This window comes from Bombina bombina, chromosome 10 (assembly GCF_027579735.1).
Source record: "Bombina bombina isolate aBomBom1 chromosome 10, aBomBom1.pri, whole genome shotgun sequence".
Classification (NCBI taxonomy): Eukaryota; Metazoa; Chordata; class Amphibia; order Anura; family Bombinatoridae; genus Bombina; species Bombina bombina.
Window position 1 is genome coordinate 112,627,077 of NC_069508.1, and position 18,452 is coordinate 112,645,528.

The 18,452-nt window shown below is 35.9% G+C and overlaps 1 protein-coding gene across 1 annotated transcript in view; it reads left to right on the forward strand.

Annotated features, from left to right (window-relative positions):
- TNR (tenascin R) overlaps window positions 1–18,452 on the forward strand; it is a 1,235,916-nt gene that overhangs the window by 978,169 nt on the left and 239,295 nt on the right. Inside the window, 1 exon segment of the mRNA XM_053693306.1 lies at window positions 1,330–1,515. Coding sequence (XP_053549281.1) covers window positions 1,330–1,515 — 186 coding nt within the window.

Here is an 18,452-nt window from a genome sequence, read left to right on the forward strand (position 1 = left end):
TATTGTTACTTAAGTGTCTTGAATTCATTTTAAAGGGCTGATTTAACAAGCTCCGTATCTGCCCTTCAGGCTCGCCGGAAACAGGAGTTAAGAAGCAGCAGTCGCATACGATCGGGTTGATTGAAACCCCTGCTAGCGGTCAATTGGCCGCGAATCTGCAGGGGGTTGCATTGCACAAGCATTTCACAAGGAATGCTTGTGCAATGATAAATGCCGACAGCGTATGCTGTCTGCATTTATCGATGTCTTGCCGACATGATCCGCTATAGCGGATCATGTCCGCCAGACACATGATAAATCGCCCCCTAAGAGTTAAGTAAAAAAATAAATAAAATAAAAACACATATGAGGCAGTTACTGTAAATATTGAATTCATTTGCTGCCCTGTTTTCTGTTGAAAATCTCCTTGAAATGTTTGGGATACTGCCATTTCTTAAAGTTTTATTTGTTTTTCATGTGTTTAATGGAACTTAAAATCAATTATACAATACTCTAATGATCTACAGCCTTTTCTTATTGCATTCTTGCTTGAAATGAAGAATGTGTTTACCCCCCAGCAAACAGACCCAGTACTTATTTGTGATAGGTACACATTATCATTGTTTCTATCAGTCATTGAGAAGTATAGCAAAAGTTTAAAACATGTTTTAGTACAATCTTCCATTAACTTTTACAGGCAAAAATCCCCAAATTCAGAATTCCAAAATCCAAACTTTTTTTGAAATCCAAGCTTTAATATTTTGTTTAAAAATACAATTATCAAAAATGATAATTTTTCTCTGCCTGTAAGTTACAATCTTCTTTGCCTGTGTCTTTTTTGTGTGTTCTAAAATGCAAATAATAGTCTATATTTATTTAAAACAATAACAATTACCTTTCTGATTGCAGTACTGTACTATCTTTCTGATAGTACTATGTATACAAAGTATTAAAAATGATATAAAACTATCTTTAGGTTACATATTAAAGCTGTAGTATGACACATACATATTGCCTAAATGACATAAAATATTGTTGTTTACACTTGGTTCCATCTCCTCTCCAAACTGTCCTATTTAGAACATGCAAATACACAAATATTCCAAAATCCAAACCTTTTCCTGTCCTAAGCAGTTTGGATAAAGTGTTTTCTACTTGTAGTATAAATAAACTGTTCTTTCAAAGCTGAACAATTTGCTTTCTGAATGCCATGTCCCTTAAAACACTATGACATTGGAATACAAAACATTGTCCAACATCATAGGTAGAACAAGAGGTAAATTGCATAAAATAACTGTACCTACTTAAAATGCATTCATTTATTGTTTGTCTCTCCCTATGTTATACCAGAACTTGATGCCCCAAAGAATCTGCGAGTGACATCTCGAGCCTCATCTACTTTGGAACTAGAGTGGGATAATAGCGAGGCAGAAGGTGATAGGTACCACGTTGTCTACAGCACGTTAGCTGGAGATCAGTACCATGAACTCAGGGTGCCAAGAAACAATGGTCAGACCACCAGAGCCACACTTACTGGTGAGACAAAGCCACACTGGCATATATGTGCTGACAAATGTATACATAGATTATTCTACATTTAAAGGAACATTAAACTCAAATTGTAAGTCCCCATTAAGGGCTAGAATATGAGAGGATGGGATAAGTATTGTGCATTTTAAAAGTTAAAAGTAAAACCTTTTCGCACGTACAATAACCCGACGTGCACAATGAGCCGAACTCACAATATCGCAATTGGGTTAATGTATTCCCTTATAGACTTCAATGGAGCGTGAAAAGTGGGCAAAAAACAAGTACCCTACTTGCACTCAAACCCGATCATGTTTACTTTTGCACTAAACTAACATAAAATATTAATATTTCACATTCCAATGCTCTTCACATAGAATAATATTTATTCTTAAATACACAAACATATACTGTATATATATATATATATATATATATATATATAAATATATATAAACAGCAGTCGGGATGCACTGTCACTGAAAGAACAGCAGCCAGGGTGCTCATAGAATAACTGAAGTACAAAGTATGAATAAAGCACTATCTGGTCTTCAGTCAACAGTGAATACATTTATTGAGATGTGACGCTTTCGGGGTAAACAAGCCCCTTCCACAAGCAAACAATGTGTGAACAAAACTTTTAAAGACCTGATAGGCCCTCCTCCAAAGGCCTGCCAATCAAAAAGCAGAAAGGGCGGGTTTCAGTCGACCAATCACATATCGTCTATGACGGCTTGATTGGTTTTCATCTGTTTGCTCTAAGTTTGCCTGACTGTTTTATACTAATCGGTTACATACTTTCTGATGATTGTTAAATGCTGTTTTGTCTTGGTGTCCCTGATGCGCAGTCCTAAGACCACTGCATCTGTTATTTTGACATTGCACTTTACACATATGATGGTAATTACAGTAACACAACACATCAGCTGTCAGTTTACCCTTATTTCTTTTGCACACGCTGCTTTTTGATTGGCAGTCTTTTGAAGGAGGGCCTATCAGGTCTATAAAAGTTTTTTCACACATTGTTTACTTGTCAGAGGAAGGGGCTTGTTTACCCCAAAACGTCACATCTCAATAAATGTATTTACTGTTGTCTGAAGACCAGAGAGTGCTTTATTCATACTTTGGACTATATATATGTATATATGAATGATGTTTTTTTGGTATAATATATATCTATACCTATATATATATATATATATATATATATATATATATATATATATATATATATATATATATATATATATATATATATATATATATAATTTTAAATAGGTATAGAAAGATACATATATATTTTGGAATATCTTTTTAAAATTATGTGAATAAAATTGGATTGTGAAATATTTACAGCAAAAATACACATTTAAACATTTTATTAAATATCAATATTGCATGAAAATGATTTTACATGTTTTCAGCTACTTAACTGCAAATGGCTCCAATCTATATGTGTGTAAATATGTTTTTGTGTTTTACTGTATCGTTACTGTACAATGTCTATTATTCTTTGATACACACACACACACACACACACACATATATATATATATTTATTTAATAATAAAAATTTGATTTTCTATGTGAAGAACATAGGAATGTAAAATATACCTTTTGTGCATCGCATTTCTCAATTTAGATCTTAACGTGATCAGTTTAGTGCACATGAAAACTTGGGGTGCATTATTGAAATATTACATATAAAATATTTTAAAAAATAAATATATATATACAGTATATAAATTATTAAAAATGATTAAACATACTGTAAAATATATAGATATATTCTATGGATTATTTAGAATATTTTACAATAAGTAAATTTACAATAATGTTTTATAATTTATTTTAATTTGCTTAATATTTTATATGTAATATTTCAATAACGCTCCTTAAAATACTCCAAGTTCTCATTTGCTACCCTGACTGCGTTAATATCTAAATTGAGAAACGCAATGAACAAAACACATATTTTACATTCCTATGTTCATCAATAAAAATAATGTACTTTTTATTATTAAATATATATTTCTATAAAGATCTGATACTGTTCATGTAAAATACATATCTATACCTATCTATAGGAATAGATATGCAGGTATAGGTATATACACATATATAGAGAAATGTGTATTTAAGAATGTAAGTGAAATATACAGTACTGTGTGTTTTACTTGCAAGAGAGGATATTTGGGTCTGAAAAGAGCCGTATATCGAAAGCAGCATCCAATTTCTGCATTTGGCAGTGAGCAAAACACACGCGATAAATCGCTTATTGCTCACCCGTAACAGTGATCCACTCGTAATCTGGCCTTAAATGTTTAATTATTTGTAGTTAATTAACTTTGAGATAAAGAGAATACTATGGAATCTAAAAAGAGACCATAGGATTCAAAAAACACAGGCGCTAAACAACTTAAAATAGAAAAAATATATATAATGGCTTATTGAGCATATAATGCCAAATGTATGTGCAAATAATAATACCTGGTGCAGATTGGATCAACCAAAAAAGTGCTAACAACAAAGAAATAAAAATGTATAAATTTAATTACATATGTGAAACAAAATGAAATACAATGTATTTTGCAAACACGATAGCGCTGATCAGGCGCAAAATTGAAGTGTAGTATACAAATAGCAACAATGTGGTATAATATACAATACAAATGTAGCAATGTGAAGAGTGTAATTGTAATCGATTTCCTTGTAAGATTCGAAGTGGTGGTTTTTTAATTAGCCCAGATTTTGAAGGATTTAGATCTTCAATGGGAGCTGGAACGAGATGAGGAAGACCAATAAAACAGCAGAAAAGGCAACAATATAAGGTTTTCACTTATACTTACACCGGTCTTTGTATCCTTTGTTGAAAAGCATATCTAGCTAAGCTCAGGAGCTTGGAGCTAGCTGCCGATTGGTGGCTGAACTTGTATTACCATTTTCATTGGCTTACAAATGTATTCAGCTAGCTCCCTGGAGTGCATTGCTGCTTCATCAATAAAAGATACCAAGAAAATGAAGCAAAATAGATAACAGAAGTAAATTGGAAAGTTGTTAAAAAAAGATATAACCTATTTGAATTTTGAAAGAAAAATGTTGTGTTTCATGTCCCTTTAATCAGTGCAGGAGTCCATTTATATATGTCTCAAATTAGCTACTTCAAAGAGATAAGATAAATAACTCTCAATATGTTTTTAAGGGATATTTCCTGGACTACAAAAAAAAAAAGATTGTGCATTTTTCTTATCAAATGACTGTGTTAGATGATTTTAAATGGTATATTTTGTACACAGATTGTTTGTAATATAGTGGCTAATTGCTGATGTACAGTATTGAGATGTCAAAAACACGTAAAATACTTGTTATCCCTTTAATAGACTTATGGATGAAGACAAAATTAATGTATTCTATATTTTATTGTCTAAAACAAAGTTACTCCTGCACTAATATTGTCCCTACAACATGTCAAACTTTCCTCTTTGCTAAGCAATAAGCATTTCAAATTTTGACCACCTTAATTTTCTTTCCCTTGATCAGATTGAAAGCCTAGACCAGTGATGGGGAACCTTGGCACTCCAGATGTTTCATAACTACATTTCCCATGATGCTTAGGCATTCTGAAGTCCAGTCGAGCATCATGGGAAATGTAGTTCTGAAACATCTGGAGTGCCAAGGTTCGCCGTCACTGGCCTAGACTCTCTTCCAGTTGTAACCTATGCTAGCTAATAATGACAACAATCTTCTTTAAAAGTATATGAAGCCCAAAAAATGTATTTCATGGTTCAGATAGAGCATGCAATTTTAAACAACTTTCTAATTTACTTCTATTATAAATATTTGTGCTTCTCTTAGTATGTTTTGATAAAAAGCAGGGACATAAGCTTAGGAGCAGGCCCATTTCTGGAGCACTATATGGCAGCAATTTTGTAAGAATGTTATCCATTTGCAAGACCACTAGATGGCAGCACTATTCCCTGCCATGTACTGCTCCAGATGCCTACCTAGGTATCTCTTCAACACAGAATATTATGGGAACAAAGCAAATTTGATAATAGAAATAAATTGAATATTTTTTTTATTTTTTTATTTAATTTTATGCTCTATCTGATTTACTAAAGACAATTTCTGAGTTTCATATCCCTTTAAAGTCTTGGAATTAAATATAAAACACTAACAGAACCTTGGCTTCAGTTTTTTATGACATCATACCAAACGGATCAGAGAAGTTAAAGGACAAGTTTATTCAAATTATGAACATTATCTTGGAGCAGCAACCTGATGTGTAGAGATGATTAACATTAATGTGTACTGAAACTGAATATGTAAAAATAAATGTTTATATATGTTTTATGTTGTATTTCCCACGCAGTCCTTAATGATCCCGGAACGCCCGGTTAAAAGGGATGGACAACATAACATTTTCAGCCTGCCCCCTATCCAATCATATGTGTGCAATTAATTAGATGCACGGAAATATTTTCAAACTATGCTCAAAAGACTCCATGTGCACCCCACTAGTCATTACCAAGCACGCGATGAGAGTGTGCGAACATTAGTAGTGCAATATTAAAGTGTTATATAGAACAGTAGAGGCTTTTAAGCAGCTCAACAGCTCCACAAAGAAAAGTGTTCACATATGAACACAGGCGCACTTTCATGCAGCGCAAGCCAGTGTTTACACTTGTGGTGACGTCACCGTCAGGGGTGGCGCATGCGCAATTAAAAAAGCAGTGTCGATGGACTGGCCGCACAGCCACAAAATATTATTATGGGCTTAGACTTCAGATTTGAAAAGTAAAAAAATAATTTTTCGCAGCAAACAACGATTAGAAAACAATAATTAGCCATACCATGATTACATTGTTTACAATGGTATTCATTTTTGAGTAAACTGTCCCTTTAAGAAGCAGCAGTCTTACAACCGCTGCTTAACTTCTGTTTCAGACGAGCCAGAAACTTCTGGGATAGATTGCAGCACCCCATAGGGTGAGCCAATGACAGGAAGCTCACATGTGCAGTTGCCAATCAGCTGCTAGCTCTCAGTTTTGCATTGCTGCTCCTGAGCCTACCTAGGAATGCTTTTCTACAAATGATGCCAAAAGAACTAGACAAATTAAATAATATAAATAATTTGCAAAGTTGTTTAAGACTGCATGCTCTATCTGGATTGTGAAAGTTTCATTTTGACTAAAATGTCCCTTTAAATGTTTTCTTTAAATTATGCACAATTAATCGACTTCACATTTAATATAATGACATCAATTTCTATTTTTTTCTTGAATTGTAATAGTAACTGTAATAGTACCTTACAATTAATCTGATTCCTCTAAAGGGCATGCAATTTTAAACAATTTTACATTTTACTTTTATCATCAAATTTGCTTTACTCTCTTGGTATTCTTTGTGGAAAGCTCAACCTAGGTAGGCTCATATGCTCATTTCTAAGCTGTTAAAATGCATCTTATCTCAGTGCATTTTGACAATTTCTGGCAGCTAGACACTGCAAGCACATGTGTGCCATACAGATATAATTGTGCTCACTCCCGTAGAGGTATTTAAGAGACAGCATTGATTGGCTAAAATGGATGCATGTCAAAAGAACTGAGATAAGGGGGCAGTCTGCAGAGGCTTAGAAACCAGGTAATCACAGAGATAAAAAGTGTATTAATATAACTGTTGATTATGCAAAACTGGAGAGTGGGAAATACAGGAATTATCTATCTTTTTAAACAATAAATATTCTGGAGTAGAATGTCCCTTTAAGTGAAAAGTGCACACATGTATATGCTATTCCTGTTTAAAGGGCCATGATACCCAAATGTTGAAACACTTGAAAGTGATGCAGCATAGCTGTAAAAAGCGGACTAGAAAATATCACCTGAACATCTCTATGTAAAAAAAGAAAGATATTTTACCTCAAAAGTTCATCAGTAGCCACATCCCATTGCAAAGGACTTCTAAGCAGCAAATCAGTATGACTGTCCCAGGACAGCTAAGGGAGTGAGCTTTGTGCACACTCATTTTATTTACATATTCAGTTTAAGGAAGTTTACTATGAAATCTCATGAGAGTTAAGTGAAATCTCATGAGATCACAGTAAAAGAGTTCATGACCTCAGCACTGCTGTTGGTGATTGGCTGCTGTGCATTTCTTAAAAAAAAAAATTTCTGCAGCTGAGCAGCAAGTTGAGTATAACTTTTTACACAGAACTTACTCTGCTGAGCTGAGGAAATTGTGAGGTAAAATATCTTCCTTTTTTACATAGAGATGCTCAGGTGATATTTTCCTGACAGCTTTCTACAGTTATACTGCATCAGTATACACATGCTGACTGGCTGGAATGTGGCATAGGGGCATGGCTGCATATTTCTGCATGGGGTTTAGATGGTCCTTGGTTTTACGACAAATATGAGGAGCAGTTAAAGGGACAGTAAACATCTTGAGATTTTTATTAAAAATTATTAATGCATAATTAAACATCTGCAACATAATTAATAATTTATTTTGACCCCTTTTCATTACATGTATCTCTGATAATTTAGTGCTTTGAAATTCATAGTCCAGGAAAAGCATTTCTCATGGCTAACCCTGCTACATACCATTCCCTAATTTGCTTTATCAGATAACAACTGCAAAACATTGTTTTTATACAAACATTATGACCGTCATTAGCCTTGTTTTCTGCAAACTTTAGCCTGTATCAGCTCCTCTAAAAAGGCAAATGGTGGATGGAGTTTGGCTACTGAAAAGCAGTTGCAACAAACAAGATGTTTTAAAATGTTTTAGATGTGGCTGATATGTTGTTTTAGAGCAACAAAATAGAAGGTATAAGCTGTTTACAGTCCCTTTAAATAAAGCTGCCAAAGTGGAAGTGTGCCAAGATAAAGAAGATGCATGGGAGTTCTGCATAAATCAGCAGTTGGATCACATTCCGGGGCATAGCTTAGTCTAGGTAAACAAGACGTACTCATTGGGCAGCAACATTTGATGGGTATTTCTGTAGCATTATGCTCTCCACTCCTAGGGGCCAACTTATTAAATACCGAGCGACATGATTCGCTAAAGCGAATCATGTCTGCCTGACATCGTTAAATGCTTACAGTATATGCTGTCAGCATTTAACATTGCACATGCATTTCTTGTGAAATGCTTGTGCAATGCTGCCCCCTGCACATTCGCGGCCAATCGGCTGCTAGCAGGGGGTGTCAATTATAGCGGACAAGTTAGCTGCTTCTTAACTTATGATTCTGGCAGGCCGGAAACCTCTGGGGTAGAAATCAGCACCCGCTGCTTATTGAATCTAACCCCTGGGGCATGTGCATTCTACCGACTCAACGGAGAATAGGGCTGGTCTTCATATTTTTTTCAGGGCTGTTTTTTATTCCCAGCCCGGCCCTGATATCTTCAAAAGTGTTATTTAGTCATTTTACTACCAATCAATGATGCCTGATCATCTAGTTGGGGATCCATGACCCCTCCACCAGTCTCTGACCTCCCAATGAGAGATATATATGCAGGAAATATCAGCTAAAGTTGTTGGGGTTTGACAGAAGGTTGGGTGGGTTATATTTTCCAGTGCCTATGGCAGCACAAAAACTAAATTCACCACTTCTTACCCAATATGTACACTGCTTACCATATTAAGTTGAATGAAGTATTCTAGAATGCCACTCTGATATAGGACACATTGTAGAAATAAAGATAAATACTGTGTAAACATTTATCATAAATAAAACAAACAAAGGGAGAGTAAACACAAGATTTTTAAATATAATGTTTAGTTATGCGGAATGAAACAACTTTGCAATATATTTTCATTATTTATTTTGCCCCATTCTTCTATAGCAGCACACCAGAAATCTCTTTTAATTACAAGGTGTCTGTCCCTTTAACTGGATTTGATTTAATTAAAAAGACTCCTAACAGTTTATAGGACTAATAGATTTAACTATAATGTCCCTTTAACAGATGCTACAATAATCAGAGCCTGGTAAATGGTAAATATACTACACTACCCCCACCCCCACCCCCCAAGCCCATATGAAGGACATTTAAACAGAAGGAAAGACAAAATAGAAGCATATTACTTGACATAACATCTAATTTTATTCTCCATCCAATCTTCAAGGTCTGAGTGAACAAGCTCTGTGCCAGACATAAATGTGTATCAGCGCCTGACACTAAATGTCTGATTCATGCCAAGATGAACATTTTAGGAGCTGAAATCACAATAACATGTAGAGCTCTGTTAGATTTAGGTTCTAGTATAATCTACATCAATATCAGCAGGGCAGATCATGTTCACACAAGGACTTCTTTGTTAGTTTGTGAACCGGCGTGAGCATTGGCTATTAAGGACAGCAGGAATAATTACTGTAGTCATTTGCCATGCTGAGTTTTGCTTTAGTTATTTTTTATTTTTCCCCCCTTCCTAAACAACTGTGTTCTTAGATTTGAAATAGTGCTTGCAAATATTCTGGTTAATTTTAATTTTTAAAGAAAAACAGTGCTTCATTGAAACACATTATGCAGTTATCCTTAAAGAGACATTAAACACTTTGAGATGGTTATATAAAATGATAAATTGTGTGTATATATATATATATATATATATATATATATATATATATATATATATATATATATATATATATATATATATATTGATATCAAAAACTTGCACTCACTGGACTTTTCAAACACCAAACATTTAATGTAACGTTTCGGAGACAAAGTATCCCCTTCCTCAGACAAAAGTGAAAGCTCACAGCCTAAATGTTCAAATATCTAAGACCAGGTGCGTGCACAACATAATGGTATTGCAAGTTTATGGGGTTAATACCAGCTATTGGGGATTTCATCACTATCTACCACAACACGTCGCCGATTTACAATCAATTTAGCACACTCACTGTGTAGTCAGATCGGTAAACGGATCAATAAGGATGAGAAATCCTCCAGGACCGGTCACGCCAATACCGTTATGTTGTGCACGCACCTGGTCTTAGATATTTGAACATTTAGGCTGTGAGCTTTGTGTGTGAGTATGTGCCTCCCATGTCTCCCTAATAATCAGTTTTGGAATGGGATATGCTTGTGGAAATATCTATACATATGTGAGTAGTAAATTTATCATTCGATATAAGTTGGATGTATGTACATACATTTTTAATTCTTATTTCTCATGTCTCACATTTATATTGTGTTTTGCACTCCAATATTCAACCACTTGATCACTTAACTTGAATCTTTCAGGATTGGTTGTTTTGTTTAGTAATACTGTCACTTTGGTTTGTGTGGTTGTCATGAGTACTATTTTGGCGTTTTTTTGTCTTAATTGGGGGGAGGGGTTATCACTTTGTTTGCCTTTTTATACTGCATGTATTGCCATTTCACTTTTGTCTGAGGAAGGGGATACTTTGTCTCCGAAACGTTACATTAAATGTTTGGTGTTTGAAAAGTCCAGTGAGTTCAAGTTTTTGCTATCATTATCTACTATCCACTAGCACCCTGGCTGCTGAATTTTGAAGTGAGAGTGCTCATATTGGTACTATATATATATTTATAATACTCTGCAATGTACATTCATTATTTATTTTATCGCTTTTTCCTGTAATTCCATTCTGAAATTGTGAGCTTTTCATTCCTGTTAGAAATGGAAGTGCTGAACACGGTTATATTCTACACAGCCATTGGCTGCACACTCTAGTGACCTATTTATAACTGCCGCTAATTGGCCAAAGCAGAGAAGGTAACCTAAGTTACAACATGGCAGCTCCCATTGTTTTATAGATGCATAGGGGCTGCTCCATAACTTGTCCGCCTGCTCTGAGGCCACGGACAGAAATCAACCCAATCAAATACGATTGGGTTGATTGACACCCCCTGCTAGCAGCCGATTGGCTTCGAATCTGCAGGGGACGGCATTGCATCAGCAGTTCACAAAAACTTCTGGTGCAATGATAAATGCTGACAGCATATGCTGTCGGCATTTATCGATGTACAGCGGACATCATACGCTACATCATATCATGTCCATTCGCACTGTGATAAATATACCCCTTAAACTTTACACTTATTTTGTCAATATTTAAACAGCTAATGAAAATTTTAAAAATACATCTACGTTATTCTCAGACTAATCTTTTCTTTGAATGCATCATTATATCTAACATTTATTTAGTGTTCAATGCCCCTTTAAACTGCTACTCTGCATTTTCTCTCCAACCACTGAGAATGAAGGGGATTCCTTACTGTCTGCCTCACTACCCGCTCAATCCTATCCCTTCACATCTTATACGTTCTCTGTCTTCCACCCTCACTCCAGCTCTTTTTCACATCTTCAACCTTGGCATGAATCCGACATTTAGTGTTAGGCACTGATACACATTTATGTCTGGCACAGAGCTTGTTCACTCAGAACTTGAAGATTGGATGGAGAATACAATTAACTGTTATGTCAAGTAATATGTTTTTATTTTTCTTCTTTTCTTCCCATATGTCAACTCTTTTTAAATGTCCTTCATATGGGCTTGGGGGAGTAGCATAGTTTGAATTACATAGGGTAAATTTATCAGGCTCTTTCTGCTGCCAAAATGCATTATTATCGTTGCATCTGTTAAAGGGACAACATTAACCTATCTATCTAAAGGTTCACTTCTATCTTTTTACAAACAGGCAAAGGTCACTCCCATACTCAAAAACCCATCCATTGACCCTAATTATCATGCAAACTGCCACCCCAGATCACTGCTTCCACTTACATCAAAACTCCTGGAAAAACTAGTTTAAGACTGCCTAACCCACTTCCTGTCCTCCAACTGCTTGCTTGACCCCCTGCTATCTGGCTTCCATCCCCAACATTCAACTGAGACTTATCTTACATGACCTCTCAGCTGCCTTCAACACCACTGACTACCCCCTCCTCCTACCGACTCTCAGCTCTCTCTATTTTCCCTAGAAAAAAAAGGTGCTTGAGAGGCAAAATGATTAGTTTGTATAAATATATTCAAGGTCCATATACAGAGATGGCAAAAGCTCTTTCTTTTCCGAGGAAATTGTTTATGACAAAAGGTCACAATTTAAGCCAGGAAGAAAGGAGATTTAATCTCCAGCAACATACTGTAAATGTTTTTTCACTGTATGATTAATCAAATTGTGGAATTCATTGCCTAAGGAGGAAGAGAATGCCAATAACTTAGATACATTTAAAATGGATTAGAAACATTTCTGTCTAGAAATAGAATTCAGGGATATAATTGCTTGTGTAAATGGGTCACATTTTTAATAGGATTAAATTATGCATAATTAGAGTTTTTTTGTAAATTAGGTAGGATCTGTATAGGTTTAACTCAATGGACTTCTTTCTTCTTTCTACCTCATTTACTATGTATCTATGATTTAGATTTTATTAGATGTCCTATGTCCAGCGTAACCATGACAATGATTAAAAACCTAAACAAGCACTATGTCCTTCATACAATCAACAGGTCTCAAGGGAGTTTGCCCTATGTCAGTGGCACATTTTACACTTGTATTGTTTAGAGCAGCTGTACACAGAAGTGCTAAGAACAGACATTGGAATACCTATCATGAGGAATAATTAAAGAGACAAAGTGCAAAATAAAAATGATTTAATGTTAATTTATTGTTGTCCTATTGCTCATGTATATATAAAAGAGTGCTTGTGTTGTGTGGGATTTCTTTGCAAGAACCCTGGTAGTTTTCAGTGGAGATGAAAGTGCACTTCATTGGGAATTTAAAGATAGATAGATAGATAGATAGATAGATAGATAGATAGATAGATAGATAGAAAGATAGATAGATAGATGATACAAGAATCACCAGACCCACAAGATAAGTCCTTTTTTGGTCTTGCCATTCTTCTAATATATGCTTCTCTGCCATATTTTCTAAAAACAATACAATAAATGGGCGTACCCACTCTTTCTTAATGAGTGTAACTGTACTGTTAAATATATTTTGAAATGTTTTGCAAAGGATTGTTCTATTAATTGTTCTTCAGTTAAGTATCCTTCAGGTATTAGCCCAATTACATTATTCTGGAATCCAAAAGTGTAATAACTTGATTCCAGTGCATATCCTATGGTAGTTCCCTTGGATAAGGTTATATCCTGTGGGGTCATGTTATGCACAATAACATGTATTGTAAGAGTTCCAATATTTACCAGAGGAGTATGGGTCATTGTTATACCCAGATTTTTCATTCTATGTTAGATGCATATTAGTGTTTCAGAAGTTTTTAATTTCTGACCTCTTTTTACCTGTAAGGGTAAGAGGAATATGTCAGCCCCAGCAGTGATTACAACATTGTTAGACACCTGCATATTCACCGCATATGGCATTTGCTGGTTTGATTTCAGGGCTGCATTTTTATCCTGAAATACTTCAGGGTCCCCCTTTAACCTGCTCCTGAGGTAAGAGTTAATCAAATCTATTTGTATGGCATATCTATGTAAGATATCATTGCCAATATATGTTTGATTATGGGGAGTATTTAAAACTAAAAACAGGTGCTTTGCTGATTTATTACCTATGGAGATAGATAATAAACATTTAGCTGTTACATTATAGCTTTCAGACCTGTCATCCAGGCCATGGACACAGTGGTCTTGGGGAGAAAGATATATAATCACCTTAGGTTCGGCGATGTGCACTAATAAACCTTTGCTTATGTAGCTAGCTTCCTGTTTTAAGCTCAATTTGGCATACTTGGTTTTCCCAAGGTCATGCACTTGAATAGGGATAAATAGATCATCTTTAACTCTCTCAATTCCTGCAAGGTATTGAGTGTGGCCTCCCCTTTAGGGATTTTTCAATCCCCCTTTTGGAGACATATGGTTAATACATCGCTGTCTAAGGAAATATTTGCTATCTTTCAAGGTGAAATTTTAAAAGTTTTACCATCAGAGCTACTTAAAGGAGTCTGATCATCTATTTGTAGGATAGTGATTTCAGGTATAGAATCATTCCTGAAATGAATCTCCACAGCATTTGGCTTCTCTTCCACCACGTGACAGTTATGCTGGGTGTGAGATATACCAGACCTCTCATAATTAATAGGTCTTTTTACTTGTGAATCGTGACCAAATTACATTATTTATGCAATCAATTATGGTGCTTAATCACTTCAGGAGATCACTACCAATAATTAAACGATCAGTTGGCAGATCTACTATAATGACAGGGTGTCTTATTACCCAGTTCCCCAGCCCTAGTTTTAAACATGCCGTACCATAGACTTTGAGGGAGTCACCCCCCCAACACCTATTAGTGAACCATCAAATTCTTTTATCTTAGGTTTGTGGGGTGTTAGCTCATTTAGCTGTGTGTAGTAACTGTGGGATAAAAATGTTGCCTGAGATCCAGTATCAATTAATCCCATGATAGGGTTAGCAACATAATCCTGGGGTTTAGTTAATACATAATATCTCCCTGCAGTTTCTACCATTTCACACATAAAATTGGCATGATTACACATCTGTGGGCTTCGCCACAAGTTACCTGAATCCGCCATGTTACCCGATGCAGAAGAATTTTCACTCTTACCAGTCCTCTACTCTATAATAGGGTCGACAGGGTTCCTGTGTACTGCATCTGTGGAAATAAGGTTAAGAGAATACTGCAAAGGAAGAGATTTGTTAGAGCTTGCAGGCTGAGGTTGCTTGTCATCACTGCTAAATCGTCCGTTTCCGGTCTGTAGAATATGATTAGTACCATTATTCACATTTATCAATTTATTTGGTATATCTCTCCCCTCTCTCTCAGGTAATACTGCAGTATTTATGACTGTGCCTGTGGCCCACTGCTAGCCACTGGCAGTACCCCTAAAAAAGGATTATTAGGGTTCCGAGCCATCAACGCTTGATTCATATTAGTAAATAGTGTACATAATTGACTAACTTGCGTACTGAGTTGGCCTACTTGAATGACAAGCTATCTTTACCCATGGACCGTTTTTTATGTCCCAGGGTATTGATTCCTGGATCGTTGGGATCCCTCAGAATCATAGCTGTTGTTCCTATTTTGACGTGGTTGTCTTTGGGGTTCAACTTGTTCAGCGTTAATATCTTGGGGAGCACTATTTACTTGGGGTGTCTGGTTACCTTGAAAGTATTTTTGCCACTTTTGGTATTTACTTTTATGGGGATACCGATAACCTTGTGGGTTTTCATCTCTTTGAGGATAACTATTTGTTTGGGTATGCCCCCTATTTTTGCCACTTTTGTTATTTACTTTTATGGGGATACCGATAACCTTGTGGGTTTTCATCTCTTTGAGGATAACTATTTGTTTGGGTATGCCCCCTATTTTGAGTATATTCTTTATGCACCTTGGCCCGTGATGGGAAAGGGGCAGAGTTAAAACTTTGTGGGGAAGGCCTATTTTCTCAGGCCACTTCTGCATAGGATTTCTTGTTATACTCCAAATTGAGGGGGCTAGGTGACACCCTAGTTTCTGCCACAATTTTGGGACTGGGTTTTGGTTCCCTTTTAATCCCCTGTTCACCATACTGCTGAATAGAGTATAACTTTGTACTCTCTTTGATCAGCCAGTCCAATGAACAGTGCTCATCAAAATCTCTATCCAAATTAAGCTTGAAAAATAAATGTACAAATTCTGAGCTTTCAAATATGGGGTAGTCTTCGGCCATACTGTACGCACTTTTCAGTACAAAAAGGAATTAAATTGGGCTTTGATTCGCATCACATTTCAAACCATATACAGCTATTTTCACAGCAGTTTTAGTGCGATATTGCCCAAATTCTTTTCTGCACTGATTTTTTGTTTCACTCCAGGAATGAATATTCATATCCTTTAGTGAAGCAAAGAATTTGTGAAGTTTACCTTTAAATACCCAGGGCAGAAATTCAGTTTTTGATTGCTCACTAGTAACATTCATTATGGATAAAGCATTTTCACAAGTCACTAAGTGGTCAATTATAGAATTTGTTCCATTGTTGGAAAACGTAGGTACTGCACCAATTATTTTAGGGGTGTCATATATCTTATTAGATGTATCTTGGGCTTTCCTAGGGACCTTATTTTTGGGGCTGGAGCGTTCCCTATCTGTCCTTCTAATATGGTGGACCCCCTATGTACATTAGTACTACGTGGGTTATTTGAGTAGCTGGCTCCGCCCTCTGACTCACTACTAGAGATGCCCTCTCCCTCCTCATCTGAGGTATAGCAGTTCCCTGAATTTATAAAATTAGGTTATTGTCTATGTGGGAAGTCTATTTCTGACCCAATAGGGGTCCTTTGTTTAAATTCTTCCCTAAATTTCTGCAGTTCATTTCTGATTAATTCCTTAAAGGATTTAGAATTATTTGCATTATCCTCATTGTTAATAGAGAGGTTTTCATTATAGGATATTTTCTTTTTAATTCACTAAGGCCTAGATTTGGAGTTTTGTCGGTAACAACCCGAAAAACTAACGCCGGCTTTTTTCTGGCCGCACGATAAAAATAACTCTGGTATCGAGAGTCCACATAAAGGCTGCGTTAGGCTCCAAAAAAGGAGCGTAGAGCATTTTTAACGCAGCTTCAACTCTCGATACCAGAGTTGCTTACGGACGCGGCCAGCCTCAAAAACGTGCTCGTGCACGATTCTCCCATAGGAAACAATGGGGCTGTTTGAGCTGAAAAAAAACCAAACACCTGCAAAAAACCGCGTTCAGCCAATCAGATTGAGCTTGCATTCTATTGGCTGATTGGAACAGCCAATAGAATGCAAGCTCAATCTGATTGGCTGATCAGATCAGCCAATCGGATTGAACTTGATTCTGATTGGCTGATTCCATCAGCCAATCAGAATATTCCTACCTTAATTCCGATTGGCTGATAGAATCCTATCAGCCAATCGGAATTCGAGGGACGCCATATTGGATGACGTCATTTAAAGGAACCGTCATTCGTCGTTCAGTCGTCGGCCAGGATGGATGTTCCGCGGTGGAGGTCTTCAGGATGCTGCCGCTTCGCTCCGGATGGATGCCGCTTGGATGAAGACTTCAATCGGATGGCAGACCTCTTCTGGCCCGCTTGGATGAAGACTTCAGCCGGATCATGGACCTCTTCAGCCCCCCGCTTGGGCTTGGATCAGGACATCGGAGGAGCTCTTCTGGACCGATCGGTGAACCTGGTATGGTGAAGACAAGGTAGGATGATCTTCAGGGGCTTAGTGTTAGGTTTATTTAAGGGGGGTTTGGGTTAGATTAGGGGTATGTGGGTGGTGGGTTGTAATGTTGGGGGGGGTATTGTATGTTTTTTTTTACAGGCAAAAGAGCTGAATTTCTTGGGGCATGCCCCGCAAAGGGCCCTGTTCAGGGCTGGTAAGGTAAAAGAGCTTTGAACTTTAGTAATTTGAATAGGGTAGGGCATTTTTTTTATTTTGGGGGGCTTTGTTATTTTATTAGGGGGCTTAGAGTAGGTGTAATTAGTTTAAAATTGTTGTAATATTTTTCTTATGTTTGTAAATATTTTTTTATTTTTTGTAACTTAGTTCTTTTTTATTTTTTGTACTTTAGCTAGTTTATTTAATTGTATTTATTTGTAGCAATTGTATTTAATTAATTTATTGATAGTGTAGTGTTAGGTTAATTGTAGGTAATTGTAGGTAGTTTATTTAATTAATTTATTGATAGTCTAGTGTTAGGTTTATTTGTAACTTAGGTTAGGATTTCTTTTACAGGTAAATTTGTAATTATTTTAACTATTTTAGCTATTAAATAGTTCTTAACTATTTAATAGCTATTGTACCTGGTTAAAATAAATACAAAGTTACCTGTAAAATAAATATAAATCCTAAAATAGCTATAATATAATTATAATTTATATTGTAGCTATATTAGGATTTATTTTACAGGTAAGTATTTAGCTTTAAATAGGAATAATTTATTTAATAAGAGTTAATTAATTTCGTTA